Genomic DNA, 26,634 nt, shown 5'->3' with positions numbered 1-26,634 from the left:
CTGCAGAAAGGCCCGATTCCCCCTGAGACTGATGAAGTATTTTGGTTCTGATTCTGATTCTGGTTCTGGTTCTGATTCTGATTCTGATTCTGATTCTGATTCTGATCCTGATCCTGATCCTGATTCTGATTCTGATCCTGATCCTGATCCTGATTCTGATTCTGATCCTGATTCTGATCCTGATTCTGGTCCTGACCCTGATCCTGATTCTGATTGTGATCCTGATCCAGACGAAGGTTTGCAGCACAACTCCCGGAGGAGCTGCCTCTGCCCAACTGTCGTTAATCCAGAACTGGGTAACAATCCAGACAGTCAGTCAGAACACGTCCACCTCACATCAGTTACCATAGCAACCACATCCAAATCTATACGTCCATCCATCCTCCTGCCAGATGTGGTTTCAGTAGCAACATGTGATCTGGGGTGTGATTCCTGTACAACGATGGACGTTAAAATTCTGCTAAACATCGTTTAAACGAAGATGTTCGACCGTGATGTTTTTATTTGAATTCAGCAAAATGAAATCCACAGAAACTCTAAAACATTCTAACTGTAAACATGAGAGTTAACAGGGGATAAGTTTACTTTTTAAATACATGCTTTTTTTTTTTTGCAGTCACATATCACGAACCACGAGAATACTATCTATAAAATCAGGTCTTACAAATAAAAAACATTTAAAATCAAACAAATAGAAAATATTAATAATATCCTGAGAATTAAGGTCAAACCCACCTGAATAAGCAAACAAGCATCTTCCAGGGAGTCGAAGATGTTCCAGACCGCTACAGGAGATAGCAATGTTTTCAAAATAATAATAAATCTTTGTAAATCCCTGTGATTTGTTATCACTTGTCCAGTTGGTCAATACTCATCCTGGTAAGCAATTGCTAATCAATCGTAAATGATTACGTGTCCAAAAACCATTGCAGTAAAGCTCTTAATAATAATCTTTATTTGTTGGTATATATCTCAGGAAACCCTATCTCAGCCCATCACCAGTTGGGAGCAGTGGGCCGCCATCTTTCCGGCGCCAGGTACAGGAACTCCCATGTCCAGATTACCAGCCGCCTCACGCTACATCGTCCATCATCAATGACGTCACAACCAGAAACTACAGTGCTTTGCAAAAGTATTTGCCCCCCTTGAACTTTGTGACCTTTTGCCACATTTCAGGCTTCAAACATAAAGATATAAAACTGCAATTTTTTGTGAAGAATCAACAACAAGTGGGACACAATCATGAAGTGGAACTAAATGTATTGGATATTTCAAACTTTTTTAACAAATAAAAAACTGAAAAAGTGGGTGTGCAAAATTATTCAGCCCCTTTACTTTCAGTGCAGCAAACTCTGTCCAGAAGTTCAGTGAGGATCTCTGAATGATCCAGTGTTGACCTAAACTACTAAAGATGATAAATGGAATCCACCTGTGTGTAATCACGTCTCCGTATAAATGCACCAGCACCGTGATCGTCTCAGAGGTCCGTTTAAAGCGCAGAGAGCATCATGAAGAACAAGGAACACACCAGGCAGGTCCGAGATACTGTTGTGGAGAAGTTTAAAGCTGGATTTGGATACAAAAAGATTTCCCAAGCTTTAAACATCCCAAGGAGCACTGTGCAAGCGATAATATTGAAATGGAAGGAGTATCAGACCACTGCAAATCTACCAAGACCTGGCCGCCCCTCTACAATGGGCAAAAATTTCAGTCTCTCGATGTGCAAAACTGATAGAGACATACCCCAAGTGAATTACAGCTGTAATCGCAGCAAAAGGTGGCGCTACAAAGTATTAACTTAAGGGGGCTGAATAATTTTGCACGCCCAATTTTTCAGTTTTTTATTTGTTAAAAGTTTGAAATATCCAATACATTTCGTTCCACTTCATGATTGTGTCCCACTTGTTGTTGAATCTTCACAAAAAATTACAGTTTTATATCTTTATGTTTGAAGCCTGAAATGTGGCAAAAGGTCACAAAGTTCAAGGGAGCCAAATACTTTCGCAAGGCACTGTAAACTTCTGACTTCAGATCTGTGGATCCAGCTACACAACTTAAGCACCGTATTTGCCGGCTTTCCTTCGAACAATGTTTCAAATCATCAAATCAAACTTTATTTATAGAGCACCTTTCATGCATAGAATGCAGCACAAAGTGCTTTACATAAAACAAATACACAAACATAAAACGTATTAAATAAAACATCAACAGTCTCCCTGAGGTTCTCCGGGAGGCTGTTCCACAATCGGGGGCCAGAATAACTGAATGTCGCCTCCCCGTGTGTCCTGGTTCTAACTCTTGGTATCGTTAAAAAGCACTGGAGGACCTCAGGGTCCGCGAGGGTCGATAGGGTTAAAGTAGTGCAGACAAATAAGAAGGCCCAAGACCATTAAAACACTTGAAAACTAGTAAAAGAAGCTTAAAATCGATCCTGAAGCGCACAGGGAGCCAATGCAGCGATTTTAACAGGTGTAATGTGCTCCCGCCCTCTGGTCCTCGTCAGCACGCATGCGGCTGAGTTCTGTAATAGTTGTAGGTTATACATGTTCTTTTTAGGAAGACCAGAGAGCAGGGCGTTACAATAATCCAAACGAAAAGAGATAAAAGCATGCATTAGCACCTCCGTACTAGCCTGAGAGAGAAACGGTTGGACTCTGGCTATGTTCTTAAGATGGTAAAATCTTTGTTATGTTTTTGATATGTGGAATAAAAGTGAGCTCAGAGTCAAAAATCACGCCCAGATTTTTAACTGATTTTGAGGGTTTAAAATCCTGTAACTTTGGTAAAGGTTTCTCTCTCTGGCCTTCGGGACCGATGAGTAAAATCTCTGTTTTGCCCTGGTTGAGCTGTAGGAAGTTTGCTGCCATCCATGACTTGATGTCTAAAATACAGGTAAAAAGGGCATCAATTGGCCCAGTGTCATCAGGAGACACGGCGATGTACAGTTGCGTATCGTCAGCGTAACTATGGAAGCTGATGCCGTGTCTCCTGATGACGTCCCCAAGGGGCAGCATGTACAGATTAAAAAGAGTTGGACCTAAAATTGACCCTTGGGGAACCCCACACTTTATCTTATAGGTTCCTGAGGAACATGTATCCATACTTACAAAGAAACTTCAATCAGTTTAACGATGATCACGTTGTGTAGGTTACCAACGTCATTACCTCCACTGTCTTGAAACACAAACCAAAGAGTCCAAAGACCCACCTGAAACTCCTGCCACCTTCTCACCCCGACCCAGATCTGGTCTCGGTGGTGTCCCATGGTCGAAATGTCCCCGTCAGCCGTCATCATTTCATGCGTACACCTCTACAGAATCAAAAGTCCAGTTATAAGGCTGCTCGCTTAAAATTGTCCTTTTGGGATGCCATTGTAGAACTGTAAACAACACAATAGATCATCCCACTTAGCAACAGTAACTAAGAGGGAGCAGGGATAACCAGGAGATAATTGAATTTCCTGGACAAAACTGCGCGGACTTTCATCTTCTGAACGGTTTTATACTTTGAAGATGTGGAAAACTCCGATATTAGCTTATCTTAGACTACACTGGTGGGAGTATTTATTTGTACTGTTTAAATCGATATCTTCTAATTGACTTACCGTCATGAAACAACAAAAAAACCTTAACTCAAAAACTTGTTCCTCAAGGAAGGAGTTTGTTTGGCCTAGAAATCTAGACGTACCCCTAGCAAATATGAATTTGCTTAGCAGGTACTTCTAGCCACGGAGAGCCAATCAAATTAGTTTATCTCTGTAGAGACAGTCTCTGGGCGGGCTTAACGCAATGATGCATTATGTGGCACAAAAAGATGGTTCTCAAAAGCTTCAGTTCGGCCCGGCTAAGGTGTATACACGGCTTTTAACACTTCGATATCGGTCGGATTAAGGCAACAATTCGACTTTCTGTTAGTGCATGTAAACAAGTGAAAACAGCTGCTCCTGAGGCCGTTTGAATCCACGATGGCTAATAGACCTTTTGTTAAGCCCCACCCCCATTGCTAGTCAATTAAAACTGTAATTTATCGTCTGTTTTGGGAGGAAATGTATTCCTGTGATGCTCTCTGGGTAGCAGGTGTAAATTTTACCACCGCTTAACCATTTTATTTTGAATAAATAAAATGCTTTCACGATTGTAGCTATGTTTGTAGCCTGCTGCCGAGCCGACTTTGTTTCGGTTGTTTCGGATCAGATTTCTGCCAGTTTGGGGATAAAAAAAATCACTACACTTCTTTCTTACTTTTTTACTAATATAAAGTTTAAAAAAATAATCCAGTGATATAAATTTCAATAAAAGGCAAGTAAAAACTGCCCTTTTTCCAGTGATGTGAACGAGAAAAACAGCTGTTTTGTCCAACCGGATATTCTGATCCGAATGAAGCAATGGAGGATGATTTTTCTGATTGGTCAGTCAGGAACCAATCAGAAAGCTGACAAAGGGTCAATTGATGGCTAAAGATTCAGACTTGAAAAAGACTTCAAAAATGTGCTGCTTTTGCCGACAAAAGAGAGGCCTCCTTGGGATTTTTTCAGGCCCTGCATCTTTCCAGATGTGGCTCCGATCCATCAGGATAATGTTTGTTACCATAATCGTGAGCTAATTTGTTATTATTCACCTTTTAAAAAAGAATAAAAGACACCAAAGAACACTCTTCGTGTAACTACAGGCTCTTGTGGATCATGAGCACCGCCGGTTGACGGCACTGCACACTCATCCCCGGCTGAATCGTTCACTCCAGGTCCACGCGGTTGAGTCGCCGGGTCTTTTTTTAAATGCACATCCTCTTGAATTAAAGCGTGCTGGAGTGTCTGGTCGGCCATACTGCACGGCCTCCGCAGCTGCTAAGCAGCTAAGTGGCCCATAACACATTTAGAGTGAAGTGACTGGAGATGGACGGGGTGGGGGGGCAGCTCTCCCACCTCGGTCTTGGAAAGTGCTTGGGGGGGGCTGATTCCAGTCGGATTTATGGATCTCATTCACAAAGCTCTGCGGCATCATCTTCCTCCCCTTCCTCATCGCCGTTCCTGTCTCCTTCATCTTCCTTTTCTGTCAGCGAAACACCCAGTCTCACTTCATCTGTTCCACTTTTTTACCGCCAAACTTTTCCTCCTCACTTTCATCGTCGTCTCGGAGATTGAAGCCTCGGGTTTTCCTCTCTAATGTCTTATAAAACACGCATCACGCTGAATGAGCAGTCGGAAGAGAGACTGCAGTCTCGCCGTGAGGAGAGAGGAAGATGTCTGGAGTAGTGATGCGCGGATCAATACTGAAATATCGATACTTCCGATACCAGATTTATAAGCTCTAAAATCGATTCTCAAGTGAAAATATCGATACTTTTGATACTTCAGTCATTTGTGGTAATGTATATCATTAACAGGAATACGGTGGAAAGTAACTAAACTATTCAGATTTAGTCTAAATGACACGCTGCTGGTAGGAACTACTTTTTTTTAATTTTTATTTTTATAGTAGTTCTTATTTTTGTTTATTATTCTCTTATTTATTTTAATGGTTTTATTATTTTACTTAGGACCTTTTTTTTAGTGATGGAAACACCTTTTGGAAACCTGCCGCTACCTCAGTATACTTCTGAGTTTAAAATAAATGCGCCTTATGGTGTGGAAACTATGGTATTCAGATTTCGTCTAAATGATACGCTGCTAGTAGAAACTACTTTTTTTCATTTTTATTTAATAGTACTTATTTTTGTTTATTATTCTCTTATTCATTTTAATGGTTTTATTATTGGGTTTTGGGGGGGGTGACGACATCCATTGCCAATCCAGGAAGCAGGAACACACAGAGACACACGTCAAGCACTGGAAATCTGCAACAAAAAACCACAAACAAAACACGAAACCGGCACGGAGCCAACCAAAACACGAACAGCAATCGACCTAAATCTTGAGATCTGATCGCAGTCTGAGCTAAGCTACCGCTACCGCTACCTAACCCCAAAAACTACAGAGCAAGCATGCAGGTGAACAAGCCAGTGTGTATGTCTATGTGTGTGTATGCGTGTATGTATATGATCATGCGTGTGTGTGTGTGTGTGTGTGTGTGTGTGTGTGTGTGTGTGTGTGTGTGTGTGTGTGTGTGTGTGTGTGTGTGTGTGTGTGTGTGTGTGTGTGTGTGTGTGTGTGTGTGTGTGTGTGTGTGTGTGTGTGTGTGTGTGTGCGCGTGTGATAAACCAAACAAAGCTCCACCTGAAGTGTATCTATAGTGGGGGAGGGGTGGGAGCAACCCCGCCACCCGCGAGACCAGAGGCCGACACAGAAGAACCCGGAACCCAGGCCACCAGCAACCCCACAGAGGGGAGAAGTAGGAGGGAGGCAACCCACCGCCTGCGAGCCCCCCCCCCCCCCCCCCCCCGGCGGCGGAAAAAGCAGCAGCGGAAAAAGCAGCCAGGGATCCCGCGGCGGCGGACCGCGACCCAGGCAATCCCCGGCCACCCGGTCCGGGTCGGACACGTGGCCAGGAGGCCCTCACCCTTCAGGCCAACGACCCCCACCCGGCAGGGGGCCAGCCTGCCCGGAGAGACAGAGCCGCCCCGGCCGCCGACGCGGGCAGGTGCACCCGCCCCCACGAAAGTGGCCCTCCAAGACCAGAGGGGCGCCCCGCCGCAGAGGCAGCGGGGGGGACCGCAGACGGGCCCGGAGAGAGGGAACCCCCCAACAGGGCGACACCCGCGCAGGCCCGACAACGGAGGGCCCCAGACCCAGGCATCCCATTCATTCATCCATTCACCTATCCGATACCTATACTAATAATAAGATATACTATACATAATAATAATACTAATAATAATAATAATAATAATAATAATAATAATAATAATAAGCATCTTTGTATTCTTAAACTATCTAAAATACACCAATTTTTTTAGATTTATCAGGCACGATGTATCAGTATCGAATCGGTATTGCCGATACCAGCCTGACTTTTAATCAATATCGGATCGGAAAGGAAATCGGTTGTATGGAGCATCACTACTCTGGAGATCCCACTCGCTCTGTTCTCACGTAGGTGTGCAACGTGTTACTTACCAGTAACATGTTGCACATATTGTGACTGTGAAACACAGATAAGCCTCCACTTTCTGTGTTTGCACGCTTTGAAGGGTGTGTGTGTGTGTGTGTGTGTGTGTGTGTGTGTGTGTGTGTGTGTGTGTGTGTGTGTGTGTGTGTGTGTGTGTGTGTGTGTGTGTGTGTGTGTGTGTGTGTGTGTGTGCTCCACTACGGCTTATGTAACGCCTGGGCAGGTTCTAACTTCACTTGTACACGTGTGTGTAGGAGCTGCAGACGGTAATCCACCGTTACGGGTTAACGAAGTCCCAGAAGGATGCAGCCATGACTCCACACCTGTTTGCATGTTCACCTGTTACATGCATGTGTGTGTGTGTGTGTGTGTGTGTGTGTGTGTGTGTGTGTGTGTGTGTGTGTGTGTGTGCACATTAGGGACACCCACCATGTATGTGGGTCACCCTCTTAGCAACCATAATCCCACGCTCAATTTACTCGCAGGGGTTTCACTCCCCTTGCTTGGCCGGGCTGATGGCAACAAGCATGATGACCTCACCGCAGCATGCGGCCATTGGCCTGCAGACCTGCCGCGGATCAGCCAATCAGGAGCCGCCCCGGTGACGCAGAGCTCCCCGGCGGCGCCTCTGATTGGCCGAGCGGCCGAAGGGGGCGGGACGCCGAGCTCGTGTGAGTGGAGATGAGGTGAGAGAGAGCACGGGAATTTGGGAGTTGGTGTTTTTTATTTAAAGTTGAAACTACATTCAACCTGTGGCTAATGCCGCGTTCCATTTACCTCGGAAATCGGAACTGGGAACTGGGAAGGGCAGCCTTCTTGGAATGGTAACTCGGGGGTGGTGAAGCTTCTCCCACTTTCCCAGTAGGAAATCCCACTTCGAGGGGCGTTCCAGTTGAAAATTCCGACTGGGAACTGGGAAATACCGACTTCCGAGGACAAATGGAACGCGGCATAACATGCAGCACGGGGGTTGCGCACGCACGTTTGGCAGCACTTAGTTATTTGGAGACATATTTCACCTACTACGTTGTCATTTAAATCTATTTTACATTTAAAAAAAGGCAACAATCTGCCCAGATTTTCGGTTTAAACGTCAGTATATAAATTAGAGGTTTTATTCGTCTTCTGCGTGCCTGTGAAAAAGTCCCAGACATACCCACGCCGGCCTCTGATTGGTCGCCGCAGCCTCCCTGTTCCAACAGCTGTTCTGTGTTTTCCCACACTGTGATTGGTCGAGGCGAGCTGTCAATCAAACGTGCTCGGACGCGTAGCCCCGCCCCCGCCGCCTCTCGCCGCGCTCCCATTGGCTACTGTACGCGCTGGGCGGCCGCTGATTGGCCACGGCGGCTGGTCGTCAAGGCTCCGGGGCTTCATTCACCATTTTGCGACTGTAGTGTAGAATGTACAGGGCAGTAGTTTTTCCTCCTTTTAAGTTGCTCTCCCGGAGAAACATGACCGGCCGCTGACCGGGCTGGCAGCCTGCGGGGACGACTGGCCCACCGGAGGCCTATTTTCCACAGCGGACTCGGCGCGGCGCGGCGGCGGTGAGTGTAGGAACGTAGTCCCGCAGCGGTGCTGCGGTCGCTGGGCTTGTTTTCTCTGGTCCTGCCGCTCCTGCCGCGGTGCGCGTTGCTGCTGTCGCCCCTGAAAAAACAGCACCCCGGCGGGTCGGTTTCCCACATCTGGGGGGGGGGGCTGCAGGCGGAATGACGAGGAATGGGAGGGGGTGAAAAAAAAATAAAAAAAGAAAGCAAGAAAAAAAAAAGGGAGCGGTGCGGTGAAACTTTTCCACTAGAAATAAATTCAACGCCATAAGCGCTCGCCGCCTGTCATCTCCTCCTCCTCCTCATCCTCGCACGCACACGCAATCTTCCTCTTTTTTTATTTTTTTTTAGGTGCGTAATTTATTTTTTGGCCTTTTGTAACATCTTAATGACACTTTTTTTATTCCTGAAGGGGTCAGAACAAAGTTGCTGCAGTGTTGTGGAGTGGAGCTGGTAGTAAAGCCTGATCGACGCAGAGCTTACGGCGTAAGTTACGCGGCGACGCACACCGTACGATGCGCGTCGCCGCGTACCCTACGCCGTAGGCTCTGCGTCGTTTTGACGCGGAACCATAAATCAGCCTTGAGCGCTGTACTACGAGGGCTTGACACGGTGCTATCCGGCTAAAGCCGAGGTGACGACACCAGCTCGTGTTTGCATGCTTTGGGCCTTGTCTGGGTTGAAGTTATAGCAGCCCTTATCTCTGGATTATGACCGTGTCTGTGTGTTTATACGCCCTGCTCCGCCGTGCACAGCTCCCTAATGATCCTCTGGTGTCATAGAAAACAACTTTAAAACATAACTTGGACATGGATCCAAAATAAAAGCTGCAGGAAAAAAAACAACCTCTTCACAGTTTGTCCTTTTTTTTATACCAGATTAGATAAATATACATATTTTTGTTTTTATGCAAGTTTTAATCTCTTATAGCTGCAATCAGAAAGTTCAAGAACTGTTATATAGAGTATATAAGTGTGTAAGAAGAAGTGGACAACCCCATGTAACGTCACCCATTTTCCCTGTACCACAGAACTTGTGGACTATAGAGATAAGTGGGCGACGTATCCTTGATATGACCCTCTGAAGAGCTGGTTTGAAGCCTCTTTGTGCCCGAAAACTGCCGCTGCCTTAGTGTCGCTACCAGAATCAGGTTTATTGGCCAAGTCAGGGAATTTGACTTTGGTTATTTTTGCTCACTGCACAGTAAATAGACAAATGACAGCTCGTATTAGCATATATACAGTTTTGAAAAAAGTGAAAGGTGCAGCAGAAAGGTGCAGCAGAATGAGGTAGACATCGTTATTGAAAGGTGCATGCAAGGCAAGGCAAGTTTATTTGTACAGCACAATTCAACACAAGGTAATTCAAAGTGCTTTACATCAACATTAAAAGTGGCAAGACACAATTAAACAGTAAATAACAAATAAAATGTCTATGAGGACTATTAGAGCGGCGCTGGGGGCCTGGCGAGAGTTTATTCTGCAGGTTCCATCTGACTTCAGTACCTGAAACGAGCCGCCTTGTCAACATATGGCACTTTTCCACTAGCACCTACTCGGCTCAACTCATTTCAACATGGCCTGTTTTTTTTCCCATAACAATTCACCTGGAGCAGAAGTAGGAGATTGGAGCAAAGCTGCTGTGACGTATTTGATTGTGTATCTAAACGAAGAAGACAACAACACTAAAGATGTAGAACATGGAGGAGATGATAAATGTGCTGCTGGGTCTGTGGCTTGTGATTGATATCAAGATAAAAAATGGGAGTGAGAGAAGCTTCAAGCGGGCCGCTTTTTAATGTTTTTTAGTTTGTCTCTGCGCTGTTGAAAAGTCCGTTGGTAGCCGTGAGCAGCTATGAAGAGACAGAGCTCCTGGTAGATCTGGTCGTTCCTTATCGCCCGTCTACATCCCTTTTTAATTCTCTCCCCAGCTACCAGGTTTATGAACATCTGCACCTCGGAGTTGGATCACCAAACAGACTTTTGTGCTGCCGTTGCTGGTGGAATAAAATGAACCAGAAGCCATGAGTCGCTCTTTCTCTGATGTCACATCCTGACTCAGGTGTCTGACTCCAACCCCCCGACCAATCGGTGGCCTGGAGTGTGATGACATCACAGCCCGACTCAGCCGCTTTGAACCTCGGCAGAGTAGTTACAGAAAAAGTATCTACTCGGCACATTAGACCCCTGGTGGAAAAGAACCAAACTGAGGCGAGTCGAGTCGGGCTGAGTAGGTACTAGTGGAAAAGCGCCAATAGGTAGCAGAAGATGTCAATGCTAGGGGTGTTGTGAGGGGGGGGGGGGGGCGTTACCATGCTGAATAGTAATGTGATTTGCGTTGCGATTCCTTTTTATTCTGAACATTTTGTGGTTTTACTTTGTTTACATGCTATCTTGAGGTTGATAAATAGGGTTTTTCTATGTTCGACAATCAGCAAAACAAAGCAATAAGTCCACATCTGGAGTGAGGAGGATAACTCAAAACCTAAATATTATCCAAAAAGTGCCTGGGGACAACTTCTGTTGTAATAGACGCTATATAAATAAAATTGAATTAAGTCATTTAATAATAGATGCAAAATATCAGTTTATAGTTCTCTTAGTCATTTAAAAAAAGGGCTATTGCTTTCCCACCTCGTATGACTTATATCTGCCTACTCTGATGTTTATTCTGTTTTCCAGTCGGCTTATAAATGAGGCTAAATGCCCTTTTTGCATAAAATACAACTGGACTTGTTCCCCTGCACTTTTACCAGAAGATTACCGAGGAGACGGACTCCTGCTCCACAACGCATGATTTGCGTCGCTAGTCCTTTTATTATGAACATTTTGTGGTTTTACTTTGTGTACAACATGCTATCTTTAGGTTGATAAATAGGGTTTTTCTATGTTCGACAATCGGCAAAACAAATCAATCAGTCCACATCTGATATTATCAATCTATTTTCTGTTTTTATCTTAACAATGAGACAGAAAATAAGAACTTTGATATATTAACGTGACGAGGATAACTCAAAACCTAAATATTATCCAAAAAGCGCCTGGAGACAACTTCTGTTGTAATAGACGCAGTATAAATAAAATTGAATTGAATTGAATTAAGTCATTTAATAATAGATGCAAAATATCAGTTTATGGTTCTCTTAGTCTTTTTAAAAATTGGACTTTTGCTTTCCCACCTCGTATGACTTATGTCAGCCTCCTCTGACCTTTATTCTGTTCTCCAGTGGGCTTATAAACGAGTCTAAATGCCCTTTTTGCAAATAAAGTACGACTGGACTTGTTCCCCTGCACTTTTACTATTAGATTAGTGAGGAGACGGACTCCTGCTCCACATTTCACCCAGAACAGCGTACGTTGCATCAGCGTGCCTTTAAGCTGTTATCATTAGTGCCCGTGGCTCCCGTGCCAGCTGTTGTACTCGGTGCACTACTGAGTAAACACATGTAGCATACCTCCGCCGTGACCAAGTAAGGCCGCTTGCCAAATTATTTTATGGGAGTTGCTCTACGGGTGTCTGTCCTAAATAGGGATTTACATGCAACGCGGCGACGGTGGCGGCGGTGATGGCTGTGAGCTGCCTTTGTGCAGCTATCAGCTCTCGTATGAAAAATAAATGAATAAAAGTACACATTCTTCCAGCTCCGGTTTTACATATCATGATGTAATGGCAAAAATAAGCATCAGTTCCTCTGCAAGTCTTATTAAGTAAACTACAACCTCAGATGGAAGAACAGAACATGATATACAATGCCGCGTCATGGCGTGCTGAATGAAAACCACGCCAAAAATGCCGAATCAGTGTGTGGAAAAAAAAAAAAAAAAAGCAGAGAACGGCGTTGCCGTTTCCACGGAAACGAAGAGGGGCGAGCAGCAGCTCGTCAAATGCACTTGACTGAAGCATCTGCAAAAAAAGGCCGAGGTGGGCTCACTTTGCTCTCCCTGGAGTATTCAGGTGTGTGTTAAACACAACGCCAAGGAGGGAAGACATCAGCACTGTTGTCGTTAATGACTCCGCCAATTCGGGCTGTGAGACAGATTATCCACAATTGGAAAACATTCAAAGTTTTCCCAGGACTGGACGTCCCAGGTGGTCCTACCCAAGACCAGACTGTGCAATGTTCGGAGAAAATTGCTGCATACCCTAGATCCACATCTGAGACTCTCCAGGCCTTAGTCAGCATGTTAAAGTTCAGGACACACTGAACCGCCGTTACCTTCTTGGAAGGGTGGAGACGAGAAAAAAGCTCCTCCGTCTAAAGATAAACGACAAGATAAACTTTGTATTATTACATCTGGACAGACCACAAGACATCTGGAGCCATGACCTTTGTACAGATGAGATCAAAAGTGAGATGTTTCGTGGGGGGAAGGTTAACTAAACCCGAAACAAGCAGGACGAATGTCCTAAACGCAGCAGAAGAAGAAGAGGTCCGGTTGAAGTCCGGACCAGAACCTCGCTGAAAAGCTGCGGCGAGACCTCAAGAGAGATGAGAATAAACAAATGTCTGCAAAGTTCACTTGACTGATGCAAGAGCAAGGAAGCGACCATGCTGGTTCCTACTGATAAAAGCAGCAGCAGTTGTTGAATTGTGACGTTGGTTATAATTTTGACTTAATTTCTGTTAAAAGGTCCTGAATGAATGTGAGATTTTACAGAAAGACAGGCAGGAAGCAAACAGGAAAAAGAGACGAGCAGACTGGTGGGAGGATGATGCATGGATGGATGGATGAATGGATGTATGCAGTAATGGATGTACAGATGCAAGGATGATGGATGGATTGATGGATGGATTGATGGATGGATGCATGGATGGATTGATGGATGTACAGATGGATGTGTGGATGAACGGATGGATGGATGGATGGATTGATGAATGGATGGATGGATGGATGAACAGATGGATGGATGAACAGATGGATGGATGGATGCATGGATGGATGAACAGATGGATGGATTTATAGACGTGGGAGCTGAACTCTCTGACGGTGAATATCAGGGCAGGAAAGAGACGTTTGGAGGAGATGAAACAGCAACAGGGCTGTTTTCATTCTCCCTCCTATACATTCATGTTTGTTTCCATCCTTTCTGGCTCCTCAGTCGAAGGAACGGGGCTGCGTTTGCAGCGGCTTTGACCCGAGATGCATTAGCCCCGCTGCAAACAAACCCGTTAAATAACACGAGTTCAACAAGTCAGCAGAATCAATCTGTTTTACTCTAAATGGAGGCAGAGCTGTGAATGAGTCCAAGACACTTTCCCCACGACTATTATTCTGCTTTCTGCAAAAACGAGGAAAGAGACTTAAGTGGAAGGTGAGATAAGACGTAAAAAAAAATCAATATCAGAGAAGAAGAGAATGCAGACGGGGGTTTAGGAGGAAAGTGTAATCGCTGCAAAGAGAGAGAGAAAGACAGAGAGAGGGAGGAATAAAATAAGGGGTAGTTAGGTAATGGTCTTCCACAGGAAATGGAGTTCATAGGGGCGGACTGACTCCGCTTTGAAATACTTAGATAAAGGTCGCCGGAGAGCGAAAGGGAGGGTTTCAGTATGTGAACGGAGAAGGAATTCCCCCGCCTCCGCCGCCCGGGCCAAGAAGTAGTGTGTGAGAGAGGAGTGCAGGCAGAGAGGCTTGTCTGGGCGAGCTGCAGAGGCTCCTCACTGTTTCCATACGCGCCTGCATTGTGTTTACCCGACAATACGGCCTCCTGTTCTCCCTACCTGCCAGGGATGCAGGCCTCGCCTAATGTGAGTTACGTAACGACCTGGAGCGCCTCGGATATGTAGATTAATTCATATTTGATAACACCGTTGCAGAATGCTGCAGCGTTTAGCAGCGAAGCATCACTAGACGTCACTTTTCAGAGTTGATCGACTCTGATTATTTTTCTTTGAACATTCTTTTTATTATGCATTTTTAAAATTAGACATGTCCAGTGCAGTATAGACCAATAATTTGAAATATGTAGCAGATCCAGAATATATACACAGCAATGTATGTATGTATGTATACATATGTATATACAGTATGTATGTATGTATGTATGTATGTATGTATGTATGTATGTATGTATGTATGTATGTATGTATGTATGTATGTGCTTATACAGTGTATATATATACTGTATGGAATTATATTTAGTAATGACATGTGGAATATGCAGTATGTTTGTGTACATTATTTTGTTTATACTCGGGCAACTTCTCATATGGATTTATTTATGTATTTTGTTTCATTCTCTAAATCCTAAATGCACTAGTTTATAAAAGCGAACTTTTTTTTTTTCCTTTCTTTTTTCTTGAGAAAAGTCGTAAGCTTAGGCTTCAGTCTACACCTTTTCGTCCTTAGTTATTAGTAAAAAATTGTGTGTGTATGTATGTATGTATATATATATATATACACACATATATATATATATATATATATATATATATATATACACACATATATATATATATATATATATATATATATATATATATATATATATATATATATATATGTATGATTTACACCTGTACTTTGGGTTATTTGTGTTGTGGAAATTGAAAGGACCAATAAACTAAACTAAAAAAAAAAGATTCCTAAGGTCCTCAGTGAATCAGTGGTGGTGCTAAAAGATTTTGGGGGGCGCAATGTACCTTGGCATACAACGGGGTGTAACGGTACACAGAAGTCACGGTTAGGTACAAGCTTGGTACAATGGGGGAAAAAAAAGGTAGAAAATAATATTTTGGTCCTTTAATTTTGAAAAATTTAACCATCCAACAATGGCTTATTGGTCATAAGTTTTAGAGAAGCAGTTCAGTTCTGCTGCAGTGGAAAAAGAAAACTGAACAAAAAGTAAGGGTTTAACGTTTCAACAAGTCCACTGTTATTTTGTATTGTTTTGTTTTTCCTGATTTGAGTTCAGTTTATTTTTACATGTTAGAGAGAAGAAAAACATTGACTGCGTTTACATGCAGTCAATAACCCTTTTAAAACCGGAATGCACGGCCATGTAAACACCAGTAACCCCTTTGAATAACCCGAATTTGCTCATATTCCGGTTTTTAAAAACCTGAATATGACCCCTGGGTTACTCCTTTTCTAACCCGAATATTCGGTCATGTAAACGCCTAACGGAATATCCCCATCAAAAGGAACATGAATTTGTTTTCTGCGCATGTCCTTTCGTAAGGAATTTTTGTCTTTTGAGTCCAAGAAGTTCTTATAAACATGGAGAAACGCAAGACCACCCCACACTTTTGGAGTGAGAAGGAGACTAATCATTTTATAAATGTAATGAAGGATATGAACATTTTGGCATTTGTAGACGGTAGAAAGTACCGGGATAGCGAGATTTACAAGAAGGTGAGCGAAAAGTTGCGCGAATCAGCATTTGTTTTGAATTTGGATACAGGAAGAAGAAGCGGAAATGACAGGAATTGCGTCATGACGTTCTCCGCGCGTCGCTGGTTTGATCCAGATATCCCAAATGATTAATTACCATATAAACAGGGATAACCCTGTTTGCTCACGCATGTAAACGAATTATTCCGAATGTTTCAGTAACCGGAATATTGACCGTAACCCGAATTTTGAATGCATGTAAACGTAGTCATTAGTGGTGGGGAAAAGAATCAATATTGCAATATATTGTTGCGCTCTCTGTCGCAATAAATAATCGATAAACTGACGGCAAATATCGATATTTTATTACAACACACATCATGGATTTACGCGGTTGTCACCGCACTATTGTTCATGCACTTCAATTCGTCCAGCTGTACATTGTTTACATTTACAAGACTAGGAGACAGTGAGGTACTGTGCAAAATTAAGTTGCTTACTGACTTTTCAGTATTAGAAACAAAGCAGTGCACTGTCCTGGTTTATATAAAACATGTTATTAATGTTCATGCACTTTAATTTGTCTAGCTGTACAGTGTTTACATTTACAAGCCTAGGAGACAGTGAGGCTCTATATAAATGCAATTTCTTTGTACATTGTATGAAGTTTTGGCATTGAATAAATGCATAACTACAGATGTTTTCCTTTTTATGGGTACTTTTTCTTTTTCAGTCACATATCGTGATATATCGTTGATGAAATGTCTTACAATATATTGAATATCGTAGATATCATGATATTATCGTTATCGTGGACCAAATATCGCTACAGTATTGAGTCGTGAGTTACCCGTATCGTCCCACCCCTAGTAGTCAGTGTTGTGCATGAACGCGTTCAAATGAACGCGTTCATTGAACACGTTCATTTCTGTGAGAACGTTGAACTGAACGCAACATATTTACACATAAAGAACTTGAACGTGAACTTGTTCATTCTGCAGATCATGAACTGGAATTTCATCTGTTCAGATTATGTGAGCTTCACTGTTTAGGTCCAATTATTACGGAATAATCCTTCTTATTTCACCAGCGGGTGGCGCGCACATTTAAAATGCTCGACGAGCCCGGTGCAGTCTTTACAAATGTAGGCTGATTTATGGTTCCGCGTTACACCTACGTACGCGGCGTGCGGACCATATGGTTCGCTTCGCCGCGTGCCTTACGCCGTAGTCTTCGCCGTCGATTTAACGCGGAACCATAAATCAGCCTTGACTGGTGAAGAGAGACGTTGCAGTCGCAGCGTCAGCGAGCCGTCAGATGATGATCCTTATCATTATCTGCGGGAATTTTACACATCGTCTCCCAAAGAGTCTGACGGTAGAAAACTAACATTTCTGTGCAAATTATGTCCACCTGCGCTAAGAAAACAAGTCTGAGCGTCTGCCTCGTCAACTTCAAATTTGAAACGTCATGTGGAGTTAAAGCATCAGTCCAGTGGGAGAAAATATCTGCGAGTCCTTAACAATCAAAAAAGTTCCAGAAAGACCAAGAGGTCTGATTTCCCAGTAACAGGTAGACAAATTGATAATGCACTACAATGTTGGAGATTTACAGCCTCTGAATAAAGTTGAAACGCCACTAGGACAATACATGATTGTATTCAGCAGGGTCTCCAACCCTGTCCTGCATGTTTCACATGTTTCCTTGCATCATCACACCTGATTCTAATTAATGGCCGTCATCAGCTTGTCATCCAGGTCTGCACAAGTCTGTTAATGACAGTCATTTTTATCAGGGTTCTGAGGGGAAATATCTAAAACATGCAGGACAGGGATCCTGAGGACCAGGGCTGAAGACCACTGGTATACGGTGGGGGCGCGTTTCATTCGTACTTCTCACCTAAAAATATTGAAATGAACTGAATTTGAACTAGTTCAAAATGAAAATAGTGAACTATGAACGTGAACTGTTCATTTTTAAACTATGTGAACTGAACTTTGAACTAGTTCATCAGAAGTATGAACTTGCACAACACTGCTAGTAGTCATTAACATTTCCATTGTTCTGTCTGGAATTTACATTATTTGAAAAGATAACGTTCCCTTCTTTCAGATATTTGATCAACAAATATTATTTCTAGTGCAGGGCTGATTGATCGGCCACCCGATCGATTAAGCCCGATCACGTCATTTTCAAAACATCGTATCGGCCAAAAAAGTATCGAGACATACCTAGTTAATAATGTGTTTATAACTAGGTTTATAGCCGTCGCCGCTGCGACGGTTGAAATTCTCTTCAAATTGACGCTCTGGATGCCTCTGACGCCTCTTTCAGCGGCTGTCATAGACAATGAATGGCAGCCGTACGCCTATGACGCTTTCGGTGTGAATCCACGGTGGTACTCTGCCTGTAGTCAGGTGTTACAGTTCGATCGACTCTGATTTTGATTTTTGTCTTTCAGGGTCTCCTGCAATAAAAGTGCCGAAGTCGTGCAGCAAGAACGAAGACAGGATGAACGAGGGAGGCCCTGGCTGAGGAAACGAAAATAGAGAGAGAGAAAGAAAGAGAGGGGGAAACAGAAAAACATCAAGCAGAATCTCTGGGATAAATAAATAAAATATAAAGAAAAGAAGAGGAGTTTGTTTGGAGAAAACTAGATGAAAAGATGAAGCCGATAAAGAAGCAGGGCCGCCGCTCTCCTCCCTCCACGCGGGCGAAGGGCGGGAAGCGCCGTGGCGCCGGTGACGCTTCGGACGGAGGAGAGAAGAGAGACTCGGACGAGAGCCGAGACAGAAGCAGGTCCCCCCCGAGCCACACCCCCCCCTCCTCCTCTTCTTCTTCTTCTTCTTCTTCTTCGTCTTCGTCGTTCTCCTCCCACTCCCACTCGGAGGTTGCTCAGGCCGACCCGGCGAGGGAGGGGGAGGGGCTGTCGTCGGACGCCAACGCCGCCGTATCGGTGGTGATGGATGCCGGGAAGCTGCTGGCGTCCTCGGAGGAGAGGTCGGCGAGGTCGGGCCTCGGCGGCGGCGGTAGCCACGGCGACAGCGGTGGCAGCAGCTGCAGCAACAGCAGCACGCCTAGCGCCAACGGCAGTCCCAACCCCGCCTCCAGCAGGAAGACCGCCACCTTCAAGGCCCGCGTCCCCAAGAAGAAGTACACCTCTGAGCACTGCTCTCCGTCTACTGCCAGTAACCATAGCAACCCTGCCTCCTCCTCCACGCCGCCGCCGCCGCCGCCGCCGCCTCCTCTGAGTGGCGGCCTCAATCAGCATCCGACCAGCCTAATGGAGGACTTCCACGGCAGGACGGCGGGTAGAGAGGACGTCCACGACTCCCCGGGCCCGCCCCCCCTGGCGCTGGCGGAGAGGGGGGTGGAGTCAGAGCGGGTCCCGCCCCCAAGTCCGCCGCCGCGCTGCTCCTCCACCGACACGGCCAGCGAGCACTCGGCGGACCTGGAGGTGGTGGAAGACCCGCGCCAGGGCGCCGTTCACGGCCTCCCCGACGCGCTGGCCGACGCCCTCGCCAAGGGCCTGAAGAACCAGCGCGTCCTCGCCCGCCAGCTCAGGAATGGAGGCGGCGAGGGGCGGGGGTCGGACCTGGTGTTCCGGGCCGGCGTCGTCCGCAAGGTCAGCGGCGAGTCCGGCAGCCTGGAGGTGCAGCTGAACGGCGAGAAGGCGCTGTGTCGCTACCCGTACCGCCGCGACGGCCCGCCGGGCGCCGTGGACATCATCTCGGATGCGCCGCCGCCCGGCGTGCACACCATCCCCATCGGGACCCGCGTCTGCGTGCCGTACGGCAACGAGGACGGCGGCGAGGGCCAGTGGCAGTGGTACCGGGAGGGCGTGGTCACCCGGGTCGACACCCACCCGGCCGTCGCCAACCGCTACCGCGTCCTGCTGTCGGAGGAGCGCCGCCGCGCCTCCGCCGACGAGGAGGACGGCGGGGGCGGCACCCAGGCGGTGTGGGTGTCCCGGCAGACGCTTCGCCTCCTGGCGCCGCCGTGGGACCTGGACTTCCCCTCGGGAGGGGGCCGCGATGGCGAGGACGACGGCGGTGGGAAGGACGAGGGCGAGGAACGGGAGGAGATGGACGTGGAGCAGGAGATGTTCCACCTGAGTCGAGGTCTGGCCCCCGTAATGGGCGCCATGCTGGGGGGGGGAGTGTCCTACTCAGGGCTGGTCCCCGTGTCCTCGACGACGGTTACCCCGGCGACAGTCTTAAGCCTGGTGCCGGGGCGCGAGTGGACGATCGAGAAGGACCTGGAGAGGGAGAGGGAGCTGCTGAGGAAGCAGGGGCGAGAGAGGGAGAGGGAGAGGGAGGCGGCGCACCCCCCCTACATGCCGCTCACCCCCGACGAGGACATGGAGGTGTCCCACTTCAACATGGTCACCATGGGCGCCATCCTGCCGGGCGCCAAGCCGCTCGTCCCGCAGCACCGCCACATCGTCTCCAAGCCGCCGACCGGCTACCTCAACTCCCACGGCATGGTCCCGGGCCTGGGCATCCCCCCACCCCACCTGGCCTTGAACCCTCACCCCCCTTCCTCGTCCGTCCTGTTGAGCCTGGACCCGGCGGCGGCCGGCTCCATCATGACGACCGCGCAGCTCCCGCAGCTCCCCGCCATCTCAACCTCGACCACGACCTCCTCCTCCCGTGGGGAGAAGGCCTCCGGGGGTGGTTCTGGCGGAGGGGGGGGGTCCGGATCCACCTCGTCCTCCTCCTCGCGCTCGCGCACGCCGCTCACGGCGGCGCAGCAGAAGTACAAGAAGGGCGACGTGGTTTGCACGCCGACGGGCATCAGGAAGAAATTCAACGGGAAGCAGTGGCGGCGGCTTTGCTCGCGGGACGGCTGCTCCAAGGAGTCGCAGCGCCGCGGCTACTGCTCCCGCCACCTGTCCATGCGCACCAAGGAGATGGAGGCCGGTGGCGCCGGCCCCGGGGGGCGGGAGCGCAGCGGCGCCAGCAGCACCGGGACCCTGACGCCATCGGACCTGCGGCTGGGCAGCGGCCGCGCCAGCTCGGAGTTCGACTGGGACGAGACATCGCGGGAGAGCAGCGAGGCCAGCAGCCGCGGCGGTGACTCACGCCCGCGCCTCGTCCTCCCCTCCCTCCTGCCGCAGGACCTGTCGCGCTTCGACTTTGACGAGTGCGAGGCAGCAACCATGCTGGTGTCGCTCGGCGGGTCGCGCACGCCCTCGTACTCCCCAATCTCCAACCAGTCGCCCTTCTCCCCGACGCCGTCACCGTCGCCCTCGCCTCTCTTCGGCTTCCGCCCGCACAGCTTCAGCCCCATCACCGCCGCCGCCGCCTCCCTCAACCCGCGCCGCCACCGGCAGCTCAGCGGCACCAAGATGGTGCCGGCGGGCGGCGAGCGGGAGCGCCACCTGTCTGGGATCATGCCCAGCTTCCAGACCAACCTCACCTTCACCGTTCCCATGAGCCCCAGCAAGAGGAAGCTGGACGCCCCCCCGCCCCCTCCGCTGGCAGCGCTCCAGGACTACCAGAGCAAACCGGAGCAGCTCCTGGGGCTGGGGGGGGGCGTGGCGGGCGACCACGGCCCCGCCGCCTTCAGGGTGCTCTCCCCCCAAAGCCAACCCACCCTCCCCCGGTCCCGCAGCGCCACCAGCAGGCCCCCCTCCTCCGCTGCATCCACCCCACCGCCCATGTTGGTGTCCCCCACCCCCCCGTCCCCGCTGCCCCAGGAGCCGTCCCCGCGCCGCATCGTGCCGCTGCGCGACTCCCCGGTCATCGTCCGGAACCCGGACGTCCCGCTGACCAAGTTCTCGGACGGGCCGCTAGCGCGGCGGGAGAGGAGCCGGTCCAGGGAGCGCAGTCAGCCCCACCAGCACCCGGCCCCCCCGGGCCTGCAGGCCCCCGTCCCCATCAACGGGGCCGCCACCAACGGAGCGGTGCTGCTGCGGAACCCCACCTCCACCCTCGTCCTGGTTACCTCCACCTCAGTGAGTATATTTGTATATATTCCGTTTCCGGGTCACACTCAGGTGATAAGCATGGGACACACGTGTGTGTGTGTGTGTGTGTGTGTGTGTGTGTGTGTGTGTGTATATATATATATCACCTAGAGGTATTTTTTAAATGTTTTTAATACTGTTAACATGAGAAAGGCCTTGAAATATGCTTGATGCCAATGTTTATTCAACTTTCCACAAAAAAAAGCTTTTGCCTGAATGTAACATTCCTTCATAAATACAAACACCATGTAGTCCCCAACTTTACACTTGTAAAGACTAACTTTGCAGTAAGTCAGACTTGTTCCCGGTGCATGTTGGACTCCGGCAGGGCTGCTCTTTATCACCGGTTCTGTTCATCATTTTTATGGACAGGATTTCTAGCCGTAGCCAGGGGCCGGAGGGGTTCCGGTTTGGGAACCACAGGATTTCATCTCTGCTTTTTGCAGATGATGTTGTCCTGTTGGCTTCATCAGACCGGGACCTTCAGCATGTGCTGGGGCGGTTTGAAGCGGAGTGTGAAGCGGCAGGGATGAGAATCAGCACCTCCAAAACCGAGGCCATGGTTCTCCATCGGAAAAGGGTGGCATGCCTTCTCCGGGTGGGTGGAGAAGTCCTGCCTCAGGTGGAGGAGTTCAAGTATCTCGGGGTCTTGTTCACGAGTGAGGGAACAATGGAGCGTGAGATTGACAGACAGATCGGTGCAGCATCCGCTGTTATGCGGTCGATGTACTGGACCGTCGTGGTGAAGAAGGAGCTGAGTCGAAAGGCGAAGCTCTCGATTTACCGGTCAATCTACGCCCCTACCCTCACCTATGGTCATGAACTTTGGGTAGTGACCGAAAGGACAAGATCGCGGATACAAGCGGCCGAGATGAGTTTCCTCCGCAGGGTGGCTGGACGCTCCCTTAGAGATAGGGTGAGGGGTTCGGTCACCCGGGAGGAGCCCGGAGTTGAGCCGCTGCTCCTTCACATTGAGAGGAGTCAGCTGAGGTGGCTTGGGCATCTGTATCGGATCCTCCTGGACGCCTCCCTAGGGAGGTGTTCCAGGCATGTCCCTCCTCCCTAGGGAGGTGTTCCAGGCATGTCCCTCCTCCCTAGGGAGGTGTTCCAGGCATGTCCCTCCTCCCTAGGGAGGTGTTCCAGGCATGTCCCTCCTCCCCAGGGAGGTGTTCCAGGCATGTCCCACCGGGAGGAGACCCCGGGGAAGACCCAGGACACGCTGGAGAGACTATGTCTCTCGGCTGGCCTGGGAACGCCTCGGACTCCCCCCGGAAGAGCTGGAGGAAGTGTCTGGGGTGAGGGAAGTCTGGGCATCTCTGTTGAGACTGCTGCCCCGCAACCCGGGAACAGATATTCAGTGGAAAATGTATGGATATTTCATCATTTAGCATTTAAACAGTGCAGTTCTCTTCGAGGTAGCTCGAACAATCAAGTAATAATAGTTCAACTATTAACGAGTAAACGAGCAACAGTGTCTTAAAGTAATGCAGTAACATGCTTTTTAGACTTAACTTCTTACTGTCCTTTTCTGGCTTAAAGAATAAAATGTTGAAGTGACCTACAATCTTCCTCGCGTTTGCCAGATCACCACAAACAAACAACTTTATTGATCTCACTTTACGTGACACAGCCCACACTCTGCCCCCCCCACCTCACCCATAGCTTTCTGCGTATTAGCAGCATTGTCTTTTATTTTCAGGGACCCGTTGCTTGTTGATACACCAGTTGTTCAGCATTTCTTCCATCGTCTGCTTGATGCTGATCAAAATAATGAGAATAAAATATAAATCCGATCCCTGATCGTGTCCCTGATCGATCAAGCCTGAAACAACGTGATCGGATTGGGACATCTCTATACATCATAAGTAATTTCATATTGGTCCTTTAGATGGGTGAGGTGATCAGGATTGAGCTCTTGGACCCAAACGTGCGACTAAAGTTGCTTTCGTCAACGAAATATCGTCGTCAACGAACCTTTATCACCTGAGGGAGATGAGACGCAACGAAAATGCTGGTCATGTGACGATAACGATAATTAAATATAATGCAATATCGTAGAGGAATAAAAACGAGACTAAAATGTAGATTGCAAAATAAAAACGAGACGAAATGTTCTACCAAAGATCCTTAATGTGCACGTTTTCAGTAGTTTCCTCTGGTTTAGTTCTGCTGCTGGGTGACGTCACATCTTCAATCCCAGTCGCGGCAGCGGGGAATCAGATCCAGAAGATGCAGCTGCAGAGTTAGAGGCTGATGCCGTTAACGCAGAGCTCTAGGTTCACGTCAGATAAAAACAAAGTTACATAGAGGAAGGGGCCGATGGCCGGCCACGCGGGGATCTGCTCTGGGGCTGGAGAAGAAGAAGAGACCATCTTTGGAGACACTTTCCTACATAGACGTGGAAAAGAAAACCCAATGTGTCGTCAAAAAAGAAAATGATGGGGAGAAATGCAGAAAAATAAATATGTTAACTATATAAGATAACCTTGTTTGAATTGTAAAATGGGTTTGGCTAAATACAATCTTTGACTAAAACGAGACTAAAATGGTCCTGGACGATTCTGACTAAAATTAAACTAAACTAAACTAAAATGCTCAGACTTTTAGTCGACTGAAACTTGACACAACTAAAAGGAGAATGAAAGTGACTAAAACTAATAAAAAACTAAAATGATAGCTTGACCCAAAGACTAGACTAAAAACTAGAATTGAAACAGGCTGCCAAAAACAACACTACTTGTGACCCCTCTTGCCAGGAAGCTGCTTTGCTGCTTGTGTTGTTGAATAATCACAGTTTTAATTTCTTCCCCAGTCCTTGACTCCAGGCACCGCCGGCCACCCCGCCCTCTCCAGTCCCTCGGCCCCGGGGTCGATATCTGCCCAGTCAGCCACGGCACTGTCCTCGTCCGGCTCCGGGGGCAAAGAGCGGCAACCCGAGGGCCACCAGAACGCCTCGGGGGGGGCGCTGCCTCAGCCGGTGGCCTGCCACCCCACGCCGACGGCGCTGCTGCCGCTCATACTGCCAGCCGAGTCCTCGCACCCGACGCCGCGCAAGCAAATCATCATGGGACGCCCGGGCACCGGTAAGGAACCGGGGGGGGTTCGATTTGCAGGCAGTACACCTCACTTTCATTACCTCTCATTACCAGAGAGCTATGGTTACGACTCATGTATAATTTACTACGACACGCTTTTGTAGTGGCATGAGAAATAATTCAGATTGGGGTTTTTTTTGTCCCTCAACTGCTTTGGGCTGCAAACAGAACTCCGTTGTTTTCTAAGAAAAGCTCAGTTTTTCTCCCAAACGCTCAGGAAAAACTCTGCCTGAAGCCTCCGTGATTTCTGCCGCAGTGGGCGCAGCGGGAACGAAATCACATTCACACTTATGAATACACAAAAAAGAGGCACGAATGCATATGAGATATAGTTGAAAATAGAAGTTGTAAGCGTTTTATGAATATTCAGAGCGGATTTTGAGCCTGTTTCAGGCCTTTCATGCAAATTTTGCTCAGTTTCAGGGGACTTGTGTTGCTTTTATTTTCTTTAGCATTACTTTATGAATTCACATCCACACCAGCTATACATGTCATCAGATGAGGAGGGAAGACTTTTCCTGGACTGGTAAATATTATGAGGTCTAGTTAATTTCGGGTAGACGAGAGTTAGTTTAGAAAACAGCTGTCATGTGTGGCTTTTTTAACGTCACGCGAGTCATGGAGCTATTTAAAAGTTACTAGTGTCCGTTGCTACTCTGAGGCTTTTATGACGTTAATAAATCATAAATCATAGTGCATTGCTTTTGAAGTCCCATAAAACACGTCTTTATTACGTAATTTAGAAGTATAAAAAAAGGATTTTACCACTTATAAGACCAGACTATTCAGATTAGAATTTAAGAGATCATTTGGACGATGTTAAAGTTTAAACGACCATTCATATTTATTTCAGTGTCTTTGTTAAGATATACAGAGCAAATAAGTGATAATAATTAATAATAAGTAATTTTGTGGGCTGATTATTAGTAAAGAAAAACATTTAAGTTATCCTCAAGATCATATTTACACCAAATAAAACCATGTTCAGAAGAAAATGAAGAAAACTCCTTTTAGAGATTCTTGCAATAATATTAACCAGGATATAGCGGGAGGCTATGATAATGAGGCACTGTGCTGATTGGCTGCCTGAATGACGCGTAGAAAATGGCGGAAGCTCCGGCCGGCAGAGTTAGTTGTTGTTGTTCCGGCCAGAGTTAGTTGTGGGCGTGGTTTCACACATCGGAGGCCAACCGATGTAAATTGCGCCCGTCGTTACGTAAAGAAAGGGAGCAGAATCTGAACGGCTCGTAGAAGCCACATCACACTGGATGGCTCATCCTGGCGGTTGCTTTCCTCCTTCTCTGAGTTGGCAGGCTAAGGGAAGACCACTTTATATATGTTAAAGCAAGAAAAAACATGTTTTTCATAATAGATCCCCTTTAAGTTACCTAGGATTTTCAGTGTTTTTAACATCAGAGCTGCAACTCAAGAGCCAGGAGAGTCTAATCACTTTTTGTATTTACGGTATTTTCTGGACTATAAGCTGCACCTGAATATAAGCCGCATCCGCTCTATTTAAAAAAAAAAAATAATAAAAAAAAAGCCGCAGATATTTATGTTGTTAGATTAGATATTTACTACATGTACAGAACGATTTTGAACTGTAAATTATGTACATGTTTGTACCTAAATAGATCCCTTCCTAACAGT

At 47.2% G+C, this 26,634-nt stretch overlaps 1 protein-coding gene across 2 annotated transcripts in view; it reads left to right on the top strand.

The window, feature by feature from the left end:
* Window positions 1-8,437: 8,437 nt before the first annotated feature.
* Window positions 8,438-26,634, top strand: part of cica (capicua transcriptional repressor a) — an 83,713-nt gene continuing 65,516 nt past the window's right edge. For both annotated transcript variants that reach the window (XM_061741365.1, XM_061741364.1), the window contains exons 1-3: window positions 8,438-8,587; window positions 18,380-21,877; window positions 24,702-24,972. In XM_061741365.1, coding sequence (XP_061597349.1) covers window positions 18,584-21,877; window positions 24,702-24,972 — 3,565 coding nt within the window. In that variant the 5' untranslated portion in view covers window positions 8,438-8,587; window positions 18,380-18,583. The remainder of the gene's footprint in view (window positions 8,588-18,379; window positions 21,878-24,701; window positions 24,973-26,634) is intronic.

This window comes from Cololabis saira, chromosome 15 (genome assembly GCF_033807715.1).
Source record: "Cololabis saira isolate AMF1-May2022 chromosome 15, fColSai1.1, whole genome shotgun sequence".
Lineage (NCBI taxonomy): Eukaryota > Metazoa > Chordata > Actinopteri > Beloniformes > Belonidae > Cololabis > Cololabis saira.
Note: the sequence above shows the minus strand (reverse complement) of the source record. Positions and strands in the feature narration are given on the sequence as shown.